Below are 18,815 nucleotides of genomic sequence, written 5' to 3' on the forward strand. Positions count from 1 at the left end.
ACCACAATCATCAAAAACAAAGAAAATCGAACAGCATGGGTTAAAACCAAAAGTAGCACTGGCGACCAATGCTTATACCGATGTTGATGCAACTATGCTGATGTAGTTGAAGCAGTTGAGTGATCAAGATACCAAGGTCGTGGCCTATCATTATACATCAGGCAAAGATAATAGTCGACGCTAGGAATGGCAGGTTTTCAAGCAAGTCATAGAACCACATTTTTTTCTGGTCCCAACAATCTCATTGTAGAGAGGTTGCTCTGTGCATATAAATGAAATTGGTTCAACTGAAATTAGCTGTAAAAAATGAGTAAATCATTATAAAGCTGAAATCCTGAACTTTCATCTGATATATGTTTTAAGGGTTTTACGGTGCTTGCAACATTTGTTTTTTTAAATGTTTTTAAGGGTTTTACAGCGCTTGCAACACATTAAGGTCATATCAGCGCCAGTAAAATGGAAGAAAATGGGATAGTAAAAAGTTCTAGAATTACAATTAAAGCACAAAATAAAAGGTAAGACAAAGGGGAATTGGTTCAAATAGGGAACAGATGTAGATTCCAAGAGCACACCGTCAAAGTACTTAGTTTGAGATCACCTAAAAGTCTCATCCAGACACAAGCACAGGTCCCAACTAAGAAGAATACACTCAAATGTTTACCAATCATATAATATAATATGTAAACTAAAGATAATACAATGCATAACAGAGGGATGATTTACAAGGAAAAAAATATCATCTCCTAAAACTATAAATATACATTCGACTGTTTCCCTCCCAGCCAAGGAACCCGGGCAAGGGTCAGGACAAAACTCAAGTAATCTCATTCCAAGACAATGACAGGAAACAATTGGAAAACGGGTAGGGGGGGGGGGGATAGAAGACACAGTATACCTCCCTGCCCACTATGGGAGGTCAGGATCCCCACCCAGTTGCAACACATTTAGATCATATCAGCGCCAGTAAAAAGGAAGGAAATTGGATGGTAAAAACATTCTAAATGTATAATTATGTATACTTTAAAGGACTTGAAGAAAAATTAAGACAAAGGGGAATGGTACAAATAGAGAACAGATTCAGATTCCAAGTGCACACTATCAGTGTACTTAGTTTGAGATCACCTAAAAGTCTCATCCAAACACCTGCAAAAGATCCCACTAAGAGGACCAGTCTCAAATGTTTACAAATCATATGTTCAGACAGAAGGAAAAAAATATCATCTCCCAAAAATAACTATCCATTTGACTGTTTCCCCTCCCAGCCAGGGTATCCGGCCAGGGCCAAGACAAATCCAAGTAATCTCATTCCAAGACAAAGACAGAAAGCAAGTTGGAAAACAGATATAGGGGGATAGATGACACAGTATGTACCTCCCTGCCCACTATGGGAGGTCAGGAACCCCACCCAGTTATCTTTCTCTCCATCTTATTGGCTCATTTAGATTTTGCAGAACAGCACCAGTACAAAAATTGGCAACGATGAGTTTAAACATAATGTTCCAAAAATAAAAAGTAATAGTTCTCTGAGCGTCTATTTAAAAAAATTGAGCTCACAAATCTAAAAACGAATTTGATATACAAAAAATACAACCCAAACAGACGACGATTATTATATTTTTACATTGTTCCTTCAGTCCTATCTGAGGGGTAAAAATTATAGCCATCTATATTTTTAAATATCGTTGACCGATGATCTCAGTGTCATTTTTAATTATGTATGCAATGTTCCATCAATGATCCACCCTGCTTACAAACCTTTCCATGCAATGTAATTTCATTCCATGTATCATTTCTTTCCCCTTCAACCTCCTTCTATGGGAATGACACAACAATACAATTTAAATTTCCCATTCCACAGTCTACGGAAGATACAATATATTTTTTTTTTTTGCTAAATCTGTTTCATGGAAGAGACAATTGAGCGGACTGCTTTTTAAAATTGCCCATAAAATTGCCCATCATTTTGTATCTTTCTTATGATTGGTAACATTGCATACATAACTAAAAATGAAGGAGAAACCAGTAGTTCTCAATATTTAAAAAACACGGGTAGGTCTGTTGGAAATTCTAATAATTTTACCCCATGGATCTGACTGGAATAAAAAATTGAAAACATATATTTATGGAGTGTTTTTATTGTTGATCAAATTCGTTTTTTGATAAGTGAGGTTATTATTATTTTATTGTTTATAAGACACCCAAACAGCCATGAAGATGTGATAGATCATCATCATAATATAATCTTGCTTACATTTATATCCTGAAATAAATCTCACAAAGCAAGTATATAACGTAAAAATAAAAAAAATATGAATATAATAACTTATTTAAAAGGTTGTCAATTAATCTGACAACTCGTACGTTGACAACCCTCCCCCCCCCAAAAAAAAAAATAATAATAAAACAAAAAAACAAGCAACTAGTGTATCCTATTGCATCACACAATATTCATAGAAGTTCAAAGGTCACTTAATTCTACCTCAGGTGAGGAAAGAAAAAGTAAACACTGAACTACCCTCAAAGTCCTATCAATAGCATTTCTCTTTTAACGCCTAAGCTATCTAAAAAATGAAAAACAAATAGCAGGATCTATAAAGAGTCGTGCATTACATCACAATAGTTTACTAGGGGCTGTATTAACAAGTAGTGATATGCTAAGGAAATGTTGCATATATGTGGTGATCTGGCTAAACCCGTCGGATGTCGGGAAAATTCAAATCAAATATTATTACATATGCGAATATAGGAAGGGGGATAAAACAATAAATGCAGAAAATCACATTTCAAGACATGACATACATAAATATTACAAATTGTTTAAAATACTGTTACATTATCATCACAACAGCACTTGGACATCACATTCATACTAAGAGATGAAAAATAAAGCCCTTCTGTAACACAAACCAAAGATTTTGACTTTATTTCCTCCTGCCATTCTTGACTATGACACATAATACTTTAGGAGGAGGAGGTTTGTGTGTGGTTTCATCCTCACTGGCCGCTTGCTTCCTTAGTACTCTTAGTTACAATGTTGTTCATGATTTTATTTTTGTTTCCAAATATTGAATTTTAGATATACATACTGTAAATTATGATATAAAATTGAAAGAAAAATGCGCAAGTCGCATGACTTTATTGATGGGACAATATTTCACACAAGACAGTAAATGGAATATTGGACAATTGCTAATTGCATTATTCATTTTGCTTATAGCTATGCGCAGTCATTATACTGACTCAATGGTAGCTTGTATTCATGTGCGCTTACTTGCATTACAAAGAGCAAAAAATGTCAAAAAGAATATGTAATATGTTGGAAGTTGAAATCCTCTACCTTAAAGGCAGATTTTAGGTTTGAAGGTATTTTTATCGGTTTTCTGTTCCCTTGTTCCGGAATAGGGAATACAACATAAATCATAAATATCAAAAGGAAGCATGAAAAAGCGAAGTGTCTTATTGACCCTACTATAGTTTGTCTTGGTTTTGAATTTAATACTTCTCTAGTGAGATGAAAATTATTTACAAACCGAGCAAAAAGTTTTCATTTTTCCATGAGTTGGGAGGGGTAGGGGAAGACAATATGACAAGAGACACCTTAACGTGTAAGGGAATAGCCATGGGGTAAATATGAAAGAAATGACGGGTCGCCTGATGACGAAATATGTAGGAATGTCATTGAGGTGCTGTATGGAGTGTGTCTAGTGCAGCTGTTTTAACCACTTAACAGGAACACTTATTTATTTTTAGATAAAAGTTTCCCTCCATATTTTAAATGCAGAATAAACAGCTTCCATCAAGACACCAATAAGAGCATTTTGACTCGGGTTTCAATTAAGCAATTATCGCACTGCTTGTCTTTAGATGATAATGCTAAGACCTCGTGTTAGGTCAAAAGTAAGATATAAACTCGCCTATGAAGGGTTTAATTGTATTATATTTTTGTTTTTTTTACTGTCTTCAAACCTAGCACTGCTGTTTCCTGTTTGGGAAAAGGTTTGCTGTACTTACTCGAATGCACACACAAAAAAGTTAGTGGGACCTCATTGCTTTATTTTGTCTTATGGCAGCAAATTGAACCAAGCTGCTCGCACTCGCTATACCCTGTGTCCAGGTGTGAATAAGTCTGTTGGAAAGCAATCTATATGTAGATTACACTTGCATAATGTGTGGTTTGTTATTTCATTGTTAACATGCATGTTTGTGAACCAAGTTTTGAAATTGGTGGACATTATTGCATGAAAAATTTATCTAAATTATGTTTTTTTTCTGTTTTATGATTTATGTAAAATGACGGATTATAAGCCAAAGAAGTAGGATATTAGAATGGTGTTTTAAATAGTAAAAAGTTCTTTTACACGAGAGGAGCAGGTTATTACACAAAGTTGACAATATACAAGCTGAGGAGGCAGTGACCACTGTACTAACATTTGCACACTATGCCAGTGGATGAAATACAAGCGCACATATGTCAGTATTTTTAAAAGCACATGATGAGGTTAATAATATTTATAATACAGGAAATGAAAAATCAACCTTCGAGACGTTACATGTCAAAACTGTAATCACTAAGGATGCCAATCTAAAGCATTTGGAAGAATCAATCCATTCATTTATAATTTCAAGTCATGAAAAATGTTCAAAAGTCCAGCAGCTTCTTCAATTTTAGTTTTAAGAGCTTCTTGTGATGTCAATATTTGTTTTAGTTGTACTTTCTTCATGTCTAAAATCATTTTTGTTATTTGTTCAGCAAGCTCTGGTTGCATCTTATTTACAATGGGAAAAAGTTGATCTGCCAGCATTTGCCTTTCACCCAGAGAAAACTGACACTCCAATTCGGAATCATTAGCTTCAACACTTCTGTTTCTTCCACTAGAAGCCTTTGAGAGTAAAGAAAACAAAAGCAAATAATTTTTTTTCAATACAGCACCTTATTTGGAATATGTTATAAAAAATTAATATAACATAAATAAACTTAATTTGAAAGTGAATACCACAAAAGTTAATATTAAACCTTATCCTGTCAGCCTTTAAAGAGAGGAGGCAATATATAAGGAATGATAAAGGCTCTCTGCCATCGATATGCTTCTTTCATACTGACTCCCAACTAGTCTAACATCTTTAAATGACAAAGTGCTTTTTTCAATCCCATAGACCAGGAAGGCTGATTTTTTTTCTTGTATTTTTCTTTCTGCTTTGATTGGCACTGTTATATTCACATTTTTCAGATTTGCAGCTTGCAAAAGTGTGCGCTCACCCACATTTTAAATGACAATGTTGAGAGTGGCAAGTCAATTTCATTTAAAAATAATTTTGATCTTTATTTTTTGTTATCTTTAAGTATTGTGCTCTTTGTTTTGAAATTGAAAAAGTTATTAAGTTCACTAAGTTCGCTTGCTGATAAGAACATTTATTTACATAAATTTTCTTTTCTTTTCGTACAAATGTTTTGTTTGTTTTCTTTGTTTTAAAGGGTTTACGGCCCTTGCAACACATTTAGGTTATATCAATGCTAGAAAAAAGGAAGAAAATAGGATAGTAAAAAATTCTAAAATTACAATTAAAGCACCCAAGATAAAGTAAGACAAGGGGGAACTGGGAACAAATAGGGATCAGATGTAGATTCCAAGAGCATACCACCAATGTACAAAGTTTGAGATCACCTATAAGTCTCATCCGGACACAGACACAAAATCCAACAAAGAGGAACACACTCAAATGCTTACACTGTACATTAAAAATAATATAATAACACATAACAGAGAGATGATTTACAAGGAAAAAAATATCATCTCCCAAACAATAACTATGCATTTGACCGTTTCCCTCCCAGTCAGGACTCCGGCCAGGGCCAGGACAAAACCAAGTAATCTCATTCCAAGACAAAGGCAGAATGTATGTTGGAAAACAGATATAGGGGGATATGTTTTTATGTTTTTTTTAAGGGTTTTACGGCGCTTGCAACACATTTAGGTTATATCAGCGCCAGTAAAAAGGAAGAAAATGGGATAGTAAAAAGTTCTAGAATTACAATTGAAGCATCCAAGAGAAAGTAAGACATAGGGGAACTGGGAACAAATAGGGATCAGATGTAGATTCCAAGAGCATATCACCAATGTACTTAGTTTGAGATCACCTATAAGTCTCATGCAGACACAAGAACAAAATCCAACAAAGAGGAACACACTCAAATGCTTACATTATACATTAAAAAATAACAAATATACTAATACATAACAGAGAGATGACTTACAAGGAAAAAAATATCATCTCCCAAAACAATAACTATGCATTTGACTGTTTCCCTCCCAGCCAGGACTCCGACCAGGGCCAGGACAAAACCAAGTAATCTCATTCCAAGACTAAGACAGAAAGCATGTTGGAAAACAGATGTAAGGGGATAGAAGACACAGTGTGTACCTCCCTGCCCGCTATGGGAGGTCAGGATCCCCACCCAGATAGGGAGATAGAAGCCCATCCAGCCTTTCGTACAAAAAATTACAGATATTATCTATAGGAGTAAAACAATAAATGAAAATATATCATTTCCTGTAATAGCTAAGATTTGTAGTAATATAATTTAAACAATTGCTATTCTTACCTTCAGTGAAATCAATTGTTCTTGAAGATCCTCCGTCTTTTCTCTCATCTTGATCATTTCAGCCCTCGTCTCTTCGCAATGAGAGCAGCACTTAACAACTCTATGACTGGTACTTTTCCTTTGAGAACTAGCAGTAGCATAACCTAAAGATTCCAAGAAATTGTTTTAAAATTATGCCTTAAAATGTTTTCCTAAATAACCATTCCTATTTTTTAAAATGTCTTTAAAAAAAAAAAATCTTGTGGAGAACCCACATTATTTGAGGGAAATAAAGGCTACTTCGAACAGGCGCTCATCTATTCTAATTCTAATACTATTTTATTGTGGAAATTAAATTAGATCGAGACCAATCTTTTGAGCCATCAACATTCAAAATCGATCCTATAATAAAGTTTGTTTTGTTTTTGTTTTTGAGGGTTTTACGGCGCTTTCAACACATTAAGGTCATATCAGCACCAGTAAAAAGGAAGAAATGGGATAGTAAAAAGTTATAGAATTCAATTAAAGCACCCAAGAAAAGGTAAGACAAAGGGGAATTTGTTCCAAATAGGAAACAGATGTAGATTCCAAAAGCACACAATCAAAGTACTTAGTTTGAGATCACCTAAAAGTCTCATCCAGACACAAGCACAGGTCCCCACTAAGAGGAATACACTCAATCAAATATAACATGTAAATTAAACATAATACAGTACATAACAGAGAGATGATTTACAAGGAAAAAAATATCATCTCCCAAAACAATAACTATACATTCGACTGTTTCCCTCTCAGCCAAGGACTCCGACCAAGGTTAGGACAAAACCAAGCAATCTCACTCCAAGACAAAGACAGAAAGCATGTTGGAAAACAGATATAAGGGGATAGAAGACACAGTATGTACCTCCCTGCCCGCTATGGGATCCAGGATCCCCACCCAGCTATAATAAAGTCTGTAGGTGCTCGCAAATGAGTCTGGCCTGAACACCATGGGTGAAGTGAGTGACAGATAGATAGTCATTGGGCCATCAGAAATCTAATGTAATCTTGTAATATATTAATATAATATCCATCTATCAAATGTAAATACAAAATAAAAAAAATAAAAGCATTAATGTAGATGCAAAACACTTACATAAAATTGTCGAATCGAATACAATGTCAAATTATGTTTAGCAGACGACATGGATGAAAGTCTGTTGACAAACTGATTATTCCGATTGGACAAATAAAATAAAATTAGTTCAACCATGACCGAATCGATGTTATTGCTTTTTTGTTGACAAAGTATTCTAACGATGAGATATAATCAAATGAGTTCATCCATATTGATTCATCCTTAAATAATTATTAAGATCCACGAGGAAATGTTTTATTAACTGAAATTATGTCGCTTTAGCTACACAAATATATTATACATGTTATTTTTTTTTGTTAAAAGCCATTTAGCCACTTAATTTATAAAAGACAATTTGCATAATCAGCAGAATGACTAATCAAAATTTCTTTTTATATACACAAATCTGCAACAAACTTTTAAAATAATAATTAAATAAATGAATTATAGGGAATAAAAGGGAGAAAAAAAAACATAACCAGAAATGTAAAATATTATCCGTTAAGTTTGTCCATTTTTATGGGTTACAGCCAGCAGCATCTATAAGAAGTCGATGTTAACAGCTCTTGTGACACTCAAATGGAATTTAGGGTGTAGGGACTACACGAGTTTGTATTTTGTATACTCGTGTAGGGAATACACAATTCCTATTTTATTATTGTTTTTTTTTTCAATGGCAGAAGGCCGAATTACTGCCTGGGCAGCAGATTTTCTTAGCATTATTTGAGTCAACAGTTGATAGAATTAATGTAATTTTCAAATGGTTTGCAAGATACCCGTATATCAGTAAAAAAATAGTTTTATAATTTTTAGATTTGCAAGTAATTTTGTGCTCAATGATAAAAATTTTAAATTGGCTGTTCAGAAAAATGTTGATTCAAACCCTACTTTTTTTAAAATGAATAATTTGTTTGTTGGCTTGTTTGTTGTTTTTTTTTCACCCATATACTTCCAAGGAAAGAATAATTATAGGTAGAATGTTGAAAGCATCACCTGAAATATGGCAAAACTGGTAAATTTGTGGTTTATTCAAATTATATAATTCTACACACTGTAGATCAGTGATTATAATAAAAATAAGAATTGAAATAAAAATATCAACACATATATTTATACCTGGGAGCTATTTCCTAGAAAAAATCAAAGTGTCACATGGAATACAGAAGTGGGAGTAAAGCATCACCCATGTTGACAACAACAACAAGGTGTGAGAGGGACTCAGACATACTACTACATTCGATACCACTGAGTGGAAGATGACATTGATTGTTGAATGCCCCCCCCCCCTCCCCCTTTGGGACCAGCAGAGATGTTGCTACAGTTGGGTCCTGGTTTCAACTCCCCATCGACACTAAAAAGTTTTTATTCTCTATTGTTTTCTGGCAAGAAAACTGAATCAGGGTCACTGAATGTTCCAATGTTTTACTCATCTGGCCATCTCGAATCATGTGGGTTAAATTAATGCTTTTAGAGAAATTTTAGTTTTCTTGCACTGAGAACAGAGTTCATAAATGCTAAGATAGGACTAAACTCTGGTTATAGTGATTAAAAGTGTTTCATCCAACAATGCTATGATTATACGATGAAAAACAATTGATTACCATTCATCTCACCATCACTGTCATCTTCAGTATCATCATGGTCAGTACTATCCTCACTGACAACGGATGACACATCACTACTGTGTCTAATTCCTGTGATGATAAAATAATGTGATTAAAGCAAAAAAAGTTACAATCTTCAAATCTTTAATACGGACATTAGCCATTATTACAAATATTCCATATCAGCGGCGTAGCCTGGTCATTTAGGAGCATGGGGCTGGATTTGAGATGGGTTGTAGCATAGGATCTTTTAGTGATGGATGAGAGAGAGAGAAAGAAAGAGAGAGAGAGAGAGAGAGAGAGAGAGAGAGAGAGAGAGAGAGAGAGAGAGGAACTGAAGCAATTTATACCTCCTGTTCGTACGATTCATACACTCATTCAGTTCAGACTTTGTAACTAGATATTAATAATATTATAATGCAATTTGAAAAGCACTCACCAAGCAAACGGGGCATTTACACTTTGTATATGAAATTGTTTCGCCTGTCTTTGGAGGTAGCAAACTTTTCAAGAACTTTGTCGTTGAAGTCTCTATCCTTGCTGACAATGTCGCTATGAATCGAAAGCACAGCTAAGGCATTTAGTCGCTCTTGTCCCATTGAGTTTCGAATAAATGTTTTTATCCTTTTCAATGTACTGAAACAGCGCTCGGGTTCCGATGACGAAATTTGTGTGGTTAGGATGATTTGGGCTAATGTGTGAACTTGCTCGAATGTGCTGGCGAGATCTTCCTCCCTAAGTGTTTTGTACAACTGTGTTGTACTTGAAACTCTTTCTGGACTAAATGTTTCATTTGAATAAATGACACTGAGCTCATTTGTGAGAGCATCCTTGGCCAAAAAGGGATAGTTCTCTACCAAATTATCAATATGTTGTGTTGGAAACTGTTCTTTATGAGTTTCAAAAGAAGCAGGGTTTAATACAGCAAATGAAGCAAAAAAGTTTGACTGACTAAAACGATCTTCAATTTGGCCAAGGAGTACATCGCAAACTTCTTTTGCTGGAATACTCACGTCAACTATTCGTCGCTTTCTTCCAGAGCACAAACGTTCTTCTACAAGCTCGCTTCTAATGCGTTTTATTGAATTACAGAAAGCAGATAGCGTGTCGTTCACTTCGATGCCAGTAGTAATTCTTGACTGGAATTGCTTAAACAAAATATCGGTGTGATAAAACACCTTATTGAAAAACCCTAAAAAGTATAAGAAAAAATCATCTTGAAGCAGAGATGAGAGGCCGACTGCTTCACGAACTGTAGTATCATCCCAAATGTCAGAGTTAATGATTGTCTGCAAACATTCTAGAATTGCACTTCTATTGTCAGAAACAGATTTCAGCACCCGGGACTGAAAATTCCACATTGTTTCACAGGTGCGAGGAAGCGAACGGTCTGTGACATTTCTAAGTTTATTGGCTCGCTTTGGCGATGAGTTAAAGAAAGTAGAAAATCCAGAGAGATTGGAAAAGAACACTCTCGCTTCTGATACTACACTACTCACTTTCTTTAGAATAAGATTAGTCTGATGCGCATAACAATGCACAAAATGGGCCCGTGGGTAGTCAATTCTCATCAATGTCTGCACACCGCCTGAAGCACCGCTCATGACAGAGGCCCCATCATAGGTTTATGCAACCAGCTTGTTTTTAATGTCAAATGGCAGAAGCTCCTCTTTTAGAGTAGTTGACAAACCGATTGCCGTCCTGTCCTGGACGTCAACAAATTTTAAAAACCGTTCAACAGGGTCTCCATCTTGAATAAAACGAAGGATGATAACAAACTGTGAGCGGCATGAGACATCAGTCGTCTCATCAGCTTCAACAGAAACAAAATTAGTATTTCCAATAATATTCTTAATATCGTCAATATACACCTCAAAAATACAATCTAAAATTTCATTCTGTATTTGCGCTGATGTGTATCTACAGACGGTCGTTGTCTGCAAATGACTTGATAACTGTTCATCTAAAGTCGCTAATAAGTCAACAAGGTCTAGAAACACACCTCTATTTGACGAAGATTGTCTTTCATCATGATCTCGCCAGCACATTCGAGCAAGTTCATACATTAGCCCAAATCATCCTAACCACACCAATTTCGTCATCGGAACCCGAGTGCTGTTTCAGTACATTGAAAAGGATAAAAACATTTATTCGAAACTCAATGGGACAAGAGCGACTAAATGCCTTAGCTGTGCTTTCGATTCATAGCGACATTGTCAGCAAGGATAGAGACTTCAACGACAAAGTTCTTGAAAAGTTTGCTACCTCCAAAGACAGGCGAAACAATTTCATATACAAAGTGTAAATGCCCCGTTTGCTTGGTGAGTGCTTTTCAAATTGCATTATAATATTATTAATATCTAGTTACAAAGTCTGAACTGAATGAGTGTATGAATCGTACGAATTCCACAAAATTTGCTGCACTCAATTATTTTACCTAAAATTTGTCTGTTCTTTGTAACTTGTTCATTATGCCTGGCTAAGGATAAGCGATAGCCACTGTCAATCTGTGCACCTATGTGAACAGTACCAAAGGTTTTCAATCTAGTGGTGCTATTTAAATGTAAGTTAGACTTCTGATGGTTCAATGCTCTCTGTGTTACATTTTTCAAACAGGTAAATCCACTTCTTGTCCAAGACAATTCTGCATTGCTGTTATCGCCAAACAAAATACAATTAAAACAAAACAAACTCTTCTTTTCTACGCTCACCGTAAGCCAAGGAAAACGACTATACCAATCTTTATTAAATGACCGATTCTGCTTCCCGTCTTTAATAGTGAGCACAAAATCTTCTGGCTGATGGGGACCGAGACTTTTAATCAAAAGTTTATTTTCCCTATTCAAAGAACTGGTACTGATAGTCAACAAATAATCAACGTGATTCATCACACTTAATAGCAATTAATTACATTAAAAAATAAAAATAAACAGACACTGCATACATCAGATAAACACTCGGAGTATCAATAAACACACATACAGTCTCACACTCATGTTATAAAAGGACAAGGGGAATTCAATATCACATGCCTGACACGGCCTTGAAGAGGGATGGGTAACAGGTACAACACGATTGCCATTAATTAGGTCGTTGTATGTGGCTGCGAGTAAGAAAGCCACAATGACTCAGTTCAAAGTCAAGATGCCTCCGCATGCCCACAGTCATAGCACACGACAAGCGTGAAATGTATCGCTTAGTTGTACCATGGGAATATGGCTGAAAGCCTTCTCAGCCTTTAAAGCCACACGCTGTACTGATTGGTCAGTGGCACGAGTACGACTCGAGCTGTAGTAAATTCAAAGCGGTGTGATTGGTTCAAGTTTTGAGGCTCTGTAAGGGGTTTTTAACACCAGGCCAACAATGAATTTCATTGTTTGTGAAACAGAAAATGAAAAATTAGACTTTTTATTGTTAAGTTCTTACACATTATCAAGACAATGACGACCTGTGGCTTAGCCTTAATAGCCTTTAAGGCCCTACGCCGCTGTTCCATATATCATAGCAAAACTGACAAATGGCAAAGTTTTGATTGGATACCATCTAAAAATATCATTTACAACCTCTGAAACCTCCAAGTCCTAATGTAGTGTAGCTTCCTTGCTGGAAAATGTGATTTGTAGAATTATCATTGAGACAATAACCATTGATTCAAGATGAAGAGATAAGAATCAAAGGTTATTATGTTTTCTGTTTTTTTTTAAAATGTCCACAACACGTTAATTTTGATATCTCACAGAAAACATTGAATCCATTGAGGCAAAGTGTATCTACTATCTTGATGAAGTTGATAACATAAAAAGTCCGAAGGAGTTTTATAAAATCTCAAATAAGCTTCTAGGCAAAGAGATCAAAACAAGCCTGCCACACCACACCGACGACAAGCAACTCGCGGACTGCTTTGTAGAGTATTTCATTAATAAAATAACAACGATACTGAGTGAACTTGACACAGATGAAACAGAAGCAGAATATACCTCTTTTTATGGTGAACCCTTAACATCTTTCAAAGAAATTTCAATAAATGACACAAAGAAAACGATTCTCTCTAGTCCTAGCAAATCATGTAGGCTCGACCCTTTACCAACATCCCTTTTGAAGGAGTGTATTGATGAACTTGCACCTTACATCACTGAATTGATTAATCAATCATTAAGGGAGGGAGTTGTTCCAGAAAGCTTCAAGAAAGCATTGGTGAAGCCATTGTTGAAGAAAGCGGGACTTGACAGTGATAATTTTAAAAACTTTAGGCCTGTATCAAATCTACCATTCATTTCCAAAATTCTAGAAAAGATTGTACTAAAACAACTTTCTTGTCACGTGAAACATAATAACCTCGATGAGTGCTTTCAATCGGCCTATCGGCAAAATCATAGCACAGAAACAGCATTGATGAGAATCACAAATGACTTGCTGCAACTAAGTGATCAAGGAAAAACCACCATCCTTAGTCTTCTCGATCTTTCGGCGGCCTTTGACACGATCGACCATGCCATACTACTTCGAAGGCTACAAGTTACTTTCGGCATATCGGGCACTGCTCTAAACTGGTTTGCATCATATCTTACTCAAAGAACTCAATCAGTTTTAATTGGGGAAGTAACTTCGTCAGAGCGTGACCTTCATTTTGGTGTACCTCAAGGATCCGTTTTAGGTCCAGTCCTTTTTGTACTTTACACTTCCCCTGTTGTGAGAATCTTAGAGCAACATTCTCTCACTTACCATATGTACGCAGACGAAACCCAGATATATAGCATGTGTTTACAATCCGATATAGTTTCAAAGATTACTGTTTACAAACAATGTATCAACCATGTGATGAGATGGATGTCTGCAAATAGATTAAAATTAAATGGCGACAAGACTGAAGCCTTATTCATTGCTAGTTCAAATAATAAGACAGATCCATTTACACTGGCACTGACAATCAACGATAATGACAAAATACAACTCACAACATCAGCAAAAAATCTCGGCATCACCTGAGAGAGTGATCTGTCTATGAACAAACATATTAACAATGTGAGAACAAGTGCTATCTGCATTCTAAGAAATATCAGAACAATCAGACCATTTATTAATAGGGAAACTTGCAACAAATTGGTAACATCTTTGATATTCCCGAAAATGGACTACTGCAATGCACTGTTTGTTGGTCTCACAAAGGACAAAATAAACAAACTCCAGAAAATACAGAACATGGCAGCCCGCGTTGTACTACAGAAAGACAGAAAAACTGCAGCTCCCGAATTACTACAGCAGCTGCATTGGCTGCCAGTGGACCAGCAGATTAAATATAAATCTTCAACTATCGTTTTCAAATGCCTGGAGGGCTCGTCACCAGCATATCTTTCAAACCTCGTTGAACGGTATAACCCACAGCGATCGCTTCGATCAACGAACGACCTCAAATTGAAAACACCCGGCTGTCGAGTGAAGGCTGGTGAACGCGCCTTTCAGCATTCTGGTCCAAGGTTGTGGAATTTACTACCACTAGAGATACGTTCTTCGTCTTCACTAGAGGAATTCAAGCGTCGATTGAAGACATTCTTATTCCGACAGGCTTTCTTTTGATTATGTGTATAATTAGCGTTGTTCGTGTACTGTGTTAGGGCTTCATGATTAAGTTAATCTATGTTATGCGCCCAGAGCCCTCCTGATGAAGGGATGTTTGGCGCACTATAAATCTATACCATTATTATTATTATTAATCCTTTAGTCTCATTCATATTCCAAATTTTTTTGTTAACATAAATTCCTAAAGTAAGTCATAATCATATCGAAAACAGCATGTTGCTAACATTAATAGTAATTTAGCTATTAAAATTCTTAATCACAACAAGACTTTTGAAGCACCCTGTACTGAACCTTACTTTTCCTCATTATGCTCCTCAAATCCTCCAAGACGGAATTGTTGGGCCAAGACTTGTCAATTGCGAATAGATCCAAGGTATATGCCACTTGTTCACTTGACATGGAGTGGTTCTTTGTGCACTTCTCTTGACATTTATCCAGGACATAATCTAAGCATAAATGAAGTGATTTGCATTTTTTGTTTGAACATCCCTTTCCATTGTAGTAGATGCAGATTTGTGGCATCGTGCTGACTGAACGACAAATTCTTCTCCGAAAAAGGGCTCGCAACTCATTCTCTGAGAGATTTACTAAATTATGCGCATCCAACAAATTACTATTGTGATTGGTTTTCAGATTATGACCAAATGCACACACACTAGATTTTTGAAATGGACAACACTGGCTTCCGAGAAGAAGAAAAGTTCGACACAAATGAAGTTGTCCGCATTCTCCCAAACAATGCTGTCCTTTTCTGCAATGAGTTTCACAAAGGCGTAAATCAGTTTTGACCCAAATGACAGCATTTTTTGAAGGTAAGTTCCAATCCTGATGACCACTTTCTAACTCTACAAGAAAATTTGATGAGTTTTCACGAACAAATGACCAAAGTTGATCAAAGGAAAATAAATCAAAGCTTTTTTGTAGATCCTTTAGATGAATGCATCCTGAACTTCTGCTGTTTATATATGCTATCATTTTTGGAAGAATTTGACAAGTAATGTCTGGTCGATGGTGATGATCTGCATATCTTGGTCTCCCCTGAGTCCTTGTACGTCGTCGAAAATCTTTTGACCCATCCATGATACTTTAGTGAGTTATCTATCACCTGATAAAATGAAAGGAAATGGAGAGAATGAAAAATAAGTTTTGTAATTCACCACAATTGTTAACTGATTACCACTAAAGGTGTAATTCATGAAAATGCTAATAGCTCCGCTGAACCAAAACTGCCCCAATACTGAACAAAGTTCATTCATCTACCTTTAAAATTACACATTCAGAGAGGATATTTAAATTTGAAGTCAATCATTACAAAAAACAAAAAAAAAAACAAGCAAATAATAATTTGGTTCCAAAATTGTCTTTTTGCAATCAGTTCTTATTTGGTAATCAAATCAATAAATCAACATGAGCCTTTTTTGTAAAGAATTTGAAGTCAACCAAGGAAGAGGGGATGGGATATTGAAATCTGTTATGGAAAATTGTAATGCTAACATAAAAGATTGGATGAAACAAAACAAACTTAAATTTAACGATGACAAGACAGAAATGATAATTTTTGGTAATAGGTATCAACTCTCAAAAATATCTACAAATGAAATACTAGTGGGTGAATATTAGGGTAGAATTTAAGTTATTATGCTATGTTTTTAGATGTCTGGATAGATTGGCACCTGAATATTTGCAGGAACTAATTGAAAAATATGAACCCACTTGAAATTAAAAATTATCTCAGTCCCAACTTCTAAAGGTTACCACCTTAAAATCCACTTTTGGTAAAAAAACAAACTTTTCATCCATTGCTCCACGCCTATGGAATACACTCAGTCCTCGGACAAAGTCCTGTGAAATTTATCATCTTTTGGAAATGTCTGAAGACTGAGTTTCTCAGTAAAGCTTTTATTTTAATGAATAAATAGATGTTGCTTAGATTTTGTTTCTGTATTCATGTTTATTATGTAGTGTTGTGGTTTCTATTATGTAAAGCGCTGCAGAGCACGATTAACGTGGATGTTAGGGCGCTATATAAATTCATTATTTACATTTATATTTATTTACAAGTCGTTCAGGCCGCTCCATCCAATGACCTTGGTACCTTCAAGATTTCGCATAATGTCAGTGCTGGGGGGAGTTGCGTGGTGTACAACACAATGATGTATTTTACTTTCAAACACACTTCACTTAAATTATTGTGACATCAAAACTTTATTATTGTATTGTCCTAAAACTTCCATTCCCTAGCTCTCTCCTGTTTCAATGAATAGAGAAATAAAAAGCATTTCGTTTATTTTACATCATTCCAATACTACAACCTGATACAATCATGATACAGTGGTCTCTGTTTATAAGCATGGGAATCAGTCAGAGCATGCTTATAGCCGGATTGTGCTTATAATTATAAGCGGATTCAGATAATTTTTTTATTTACTAAGTCGATGTTAAATATTCATAATATTACAGTAAAAATAACTTTTCCTCGATTTTCAAGATGGTATACATAATGGCATGCACTGAGTTGCAGGCTTGGAACTACCTTTGACTGATGAAAAAGTCATTTTACCTTTTTTTCTTTTAATTTAATGTTTTAGGAAGAACAAACTCTTTCTTTTCTGCCAGAAAATGCGACATCATTATGGTGTAGGTGTGGGACAGGGGGGGGGGGGGGGGGGGGGGGGGGGGGGGGGGGGTCGAAGGGGATAGGCTTGAGATAGTTGCTTGTTTGGCTTTGATTTTGATTGAATGCACCTGTTTAGTTTGTGTCATCTTCTATTTCTATTAACTGGTTCCAACTCCATTTAAGATAAGTCTGATAGTTTTTTTTTTGTTTTTTTTTTAATATCTGAGATTGTTGATGCAAAGTGAAGATATGTGGCATAATGACTTGTCAACAGATGCATATAAGAAATGAAGAAGTCACAAAGAGTATATCACTACACTGTAGGTGTGAGACACGGGGGAGGGGGGGGGGGAGAGGGGGTAAAGATGCTTGAGATTATTGCTTGTTTGACTTTTGATTGAATGCACCTGTTTAGTTTATGTCATTCTTTATTTTTATGAACTGGTTCTAACTCCATTTAAGATAAGTCTAATGGCTTTTATTGCTTGTTTAACATCTGAAATTGTTGGTGCTGAGTGCAGATATGTGGCATAACGACTTGTCAATTAGGGAGTAGGTGGGACCCCTTCCTCTTAAGATGCAGGAGACAACCCACGACAACCCCCTGCTCTTCAACCCCTCCCCCCACCTCACACTTATTCTGTAGTGTGGTGTCTTCTGTATGTCCTTACTTTACTAAATCTACCCCTTTAGTCATACTTATTCCTAGTGCTGCAACTTTAAAATCTCTATACTCCCTCTCTGGTCGGCCTGTGGCCCACGTCTTCTGTTTGTGATTGGACTGTAATCATGTATCCTTCTTAAAAATTGAGATTTTTAAGGGAAAGGTCTGCTATCCCCTTTGATAAGGCCAACAGAATCTCTCATCGACTTAACTGACCCAGGACGTGACAATCCTCTGTTTATGAAATATGGCCTTTTTAGCAAAATAATGGCTGAAATAGATAGCAAGCCAGGAAACAGTAAGTGGCGGGGAATGGGCGACCGTCAATCATGAAAGAGACTGTGGGAAAGACAGAAAGAAGGTTACTTGGCTAAACCCTAAAAAAATAAATGATTTGAGGGACATGCATCTGCAGCCCAACTCCTGGTGTTATGAAGTTGACAAGAATTACAGGTTAGGGTGGGAAGACAGACCAGAGACTCCCCAGCATGCCACAACATGTTTTTTTAAAAAGGGTTTTACGGCTCTTGCAACACATTAAGGTCATATCAGCGCCAGTAAAAAGGAAGAAAATGAGATAGTAAAAAGTTATAGAATTACAATTAAAGCACCCAAGTAAAGGTAAGACAAAGGGGAATTTGTTCAAATAGGAAACA

The 18,815-nt window shown here is 35.9% G+C and overlaps 2 protein-coding genes across 2 annotated transcripts in view; one reads left to right on the forward strand and one right to left on the reverse strand.

Moving 5' to 3' along the window:
- Positions 1-2,932: 2,932 nt before the first annotated feature.
- The window catches only part of LOC144971217 (uncharacterized), an 18,963-nt gene continuing 3,080 nt past the window's right edge, over positions 2,933-18,815 (reverse strand). The window contains exons 2-5 of the mRNA XM_078911727.1: positions 15,175-15,983; positions 9,311-9,391; positions 6,602-6,744; positions 2,933-4,880 (exon numbers count right to left, since the gene is read on the reverse strand). Coding sequence (XP_078767853.1) covers positions 4,614-4,880; positions 6,602-6,744; positions 9,311-9,391; positions 15,175-15,958 — 1,275 coding nt within the window. The 5' untranslated portion in view covers positions 15,959-15,983 and the 3' untranslated portion in view covers positions 2,933-4,613. The remainder of the gene's footprint in view (positions 4,881-6,601; positions 6,745-9,310; positions 9,392-15,174; positions 15,984-18,815) is intronic.
- On the forward strand, positions 8,094-15,963 carry LOC144971219 (uncharacterized). The gene is made up of 2 exons (XM_078911729.1): positions 8,094-9,491; positions 12,807-15,963. The coding sequence occupies exon 2, from the start codon at positions 14,303-14,305 to the stop codon at positions 14,873-14,875; it is 573 nt and encodes a 190-aa protein (XP_078767855.1). The 5' UTR covers positions 8,094-9,491; positions 12,807-14,302; the 3' UTR covers positions 14,876-15,963.

This window comes from Berghia stephanieae, chromosome 4 (assembly GCF_034508935.2).
Source record: "Berghia stephanieae isolate SIO BIC M18660-M18661 chromosome 4, UCSD_Bste_1.3, whole genome shotgun sequence".
Classification (NCBI taxonomy): domain Eukaryota; kingdom Metazoa; phylum Mollusca; class Gastropoda; order Nudibranchia; family Aeolidiidae; genus Berghia; species Berghia stephanieae.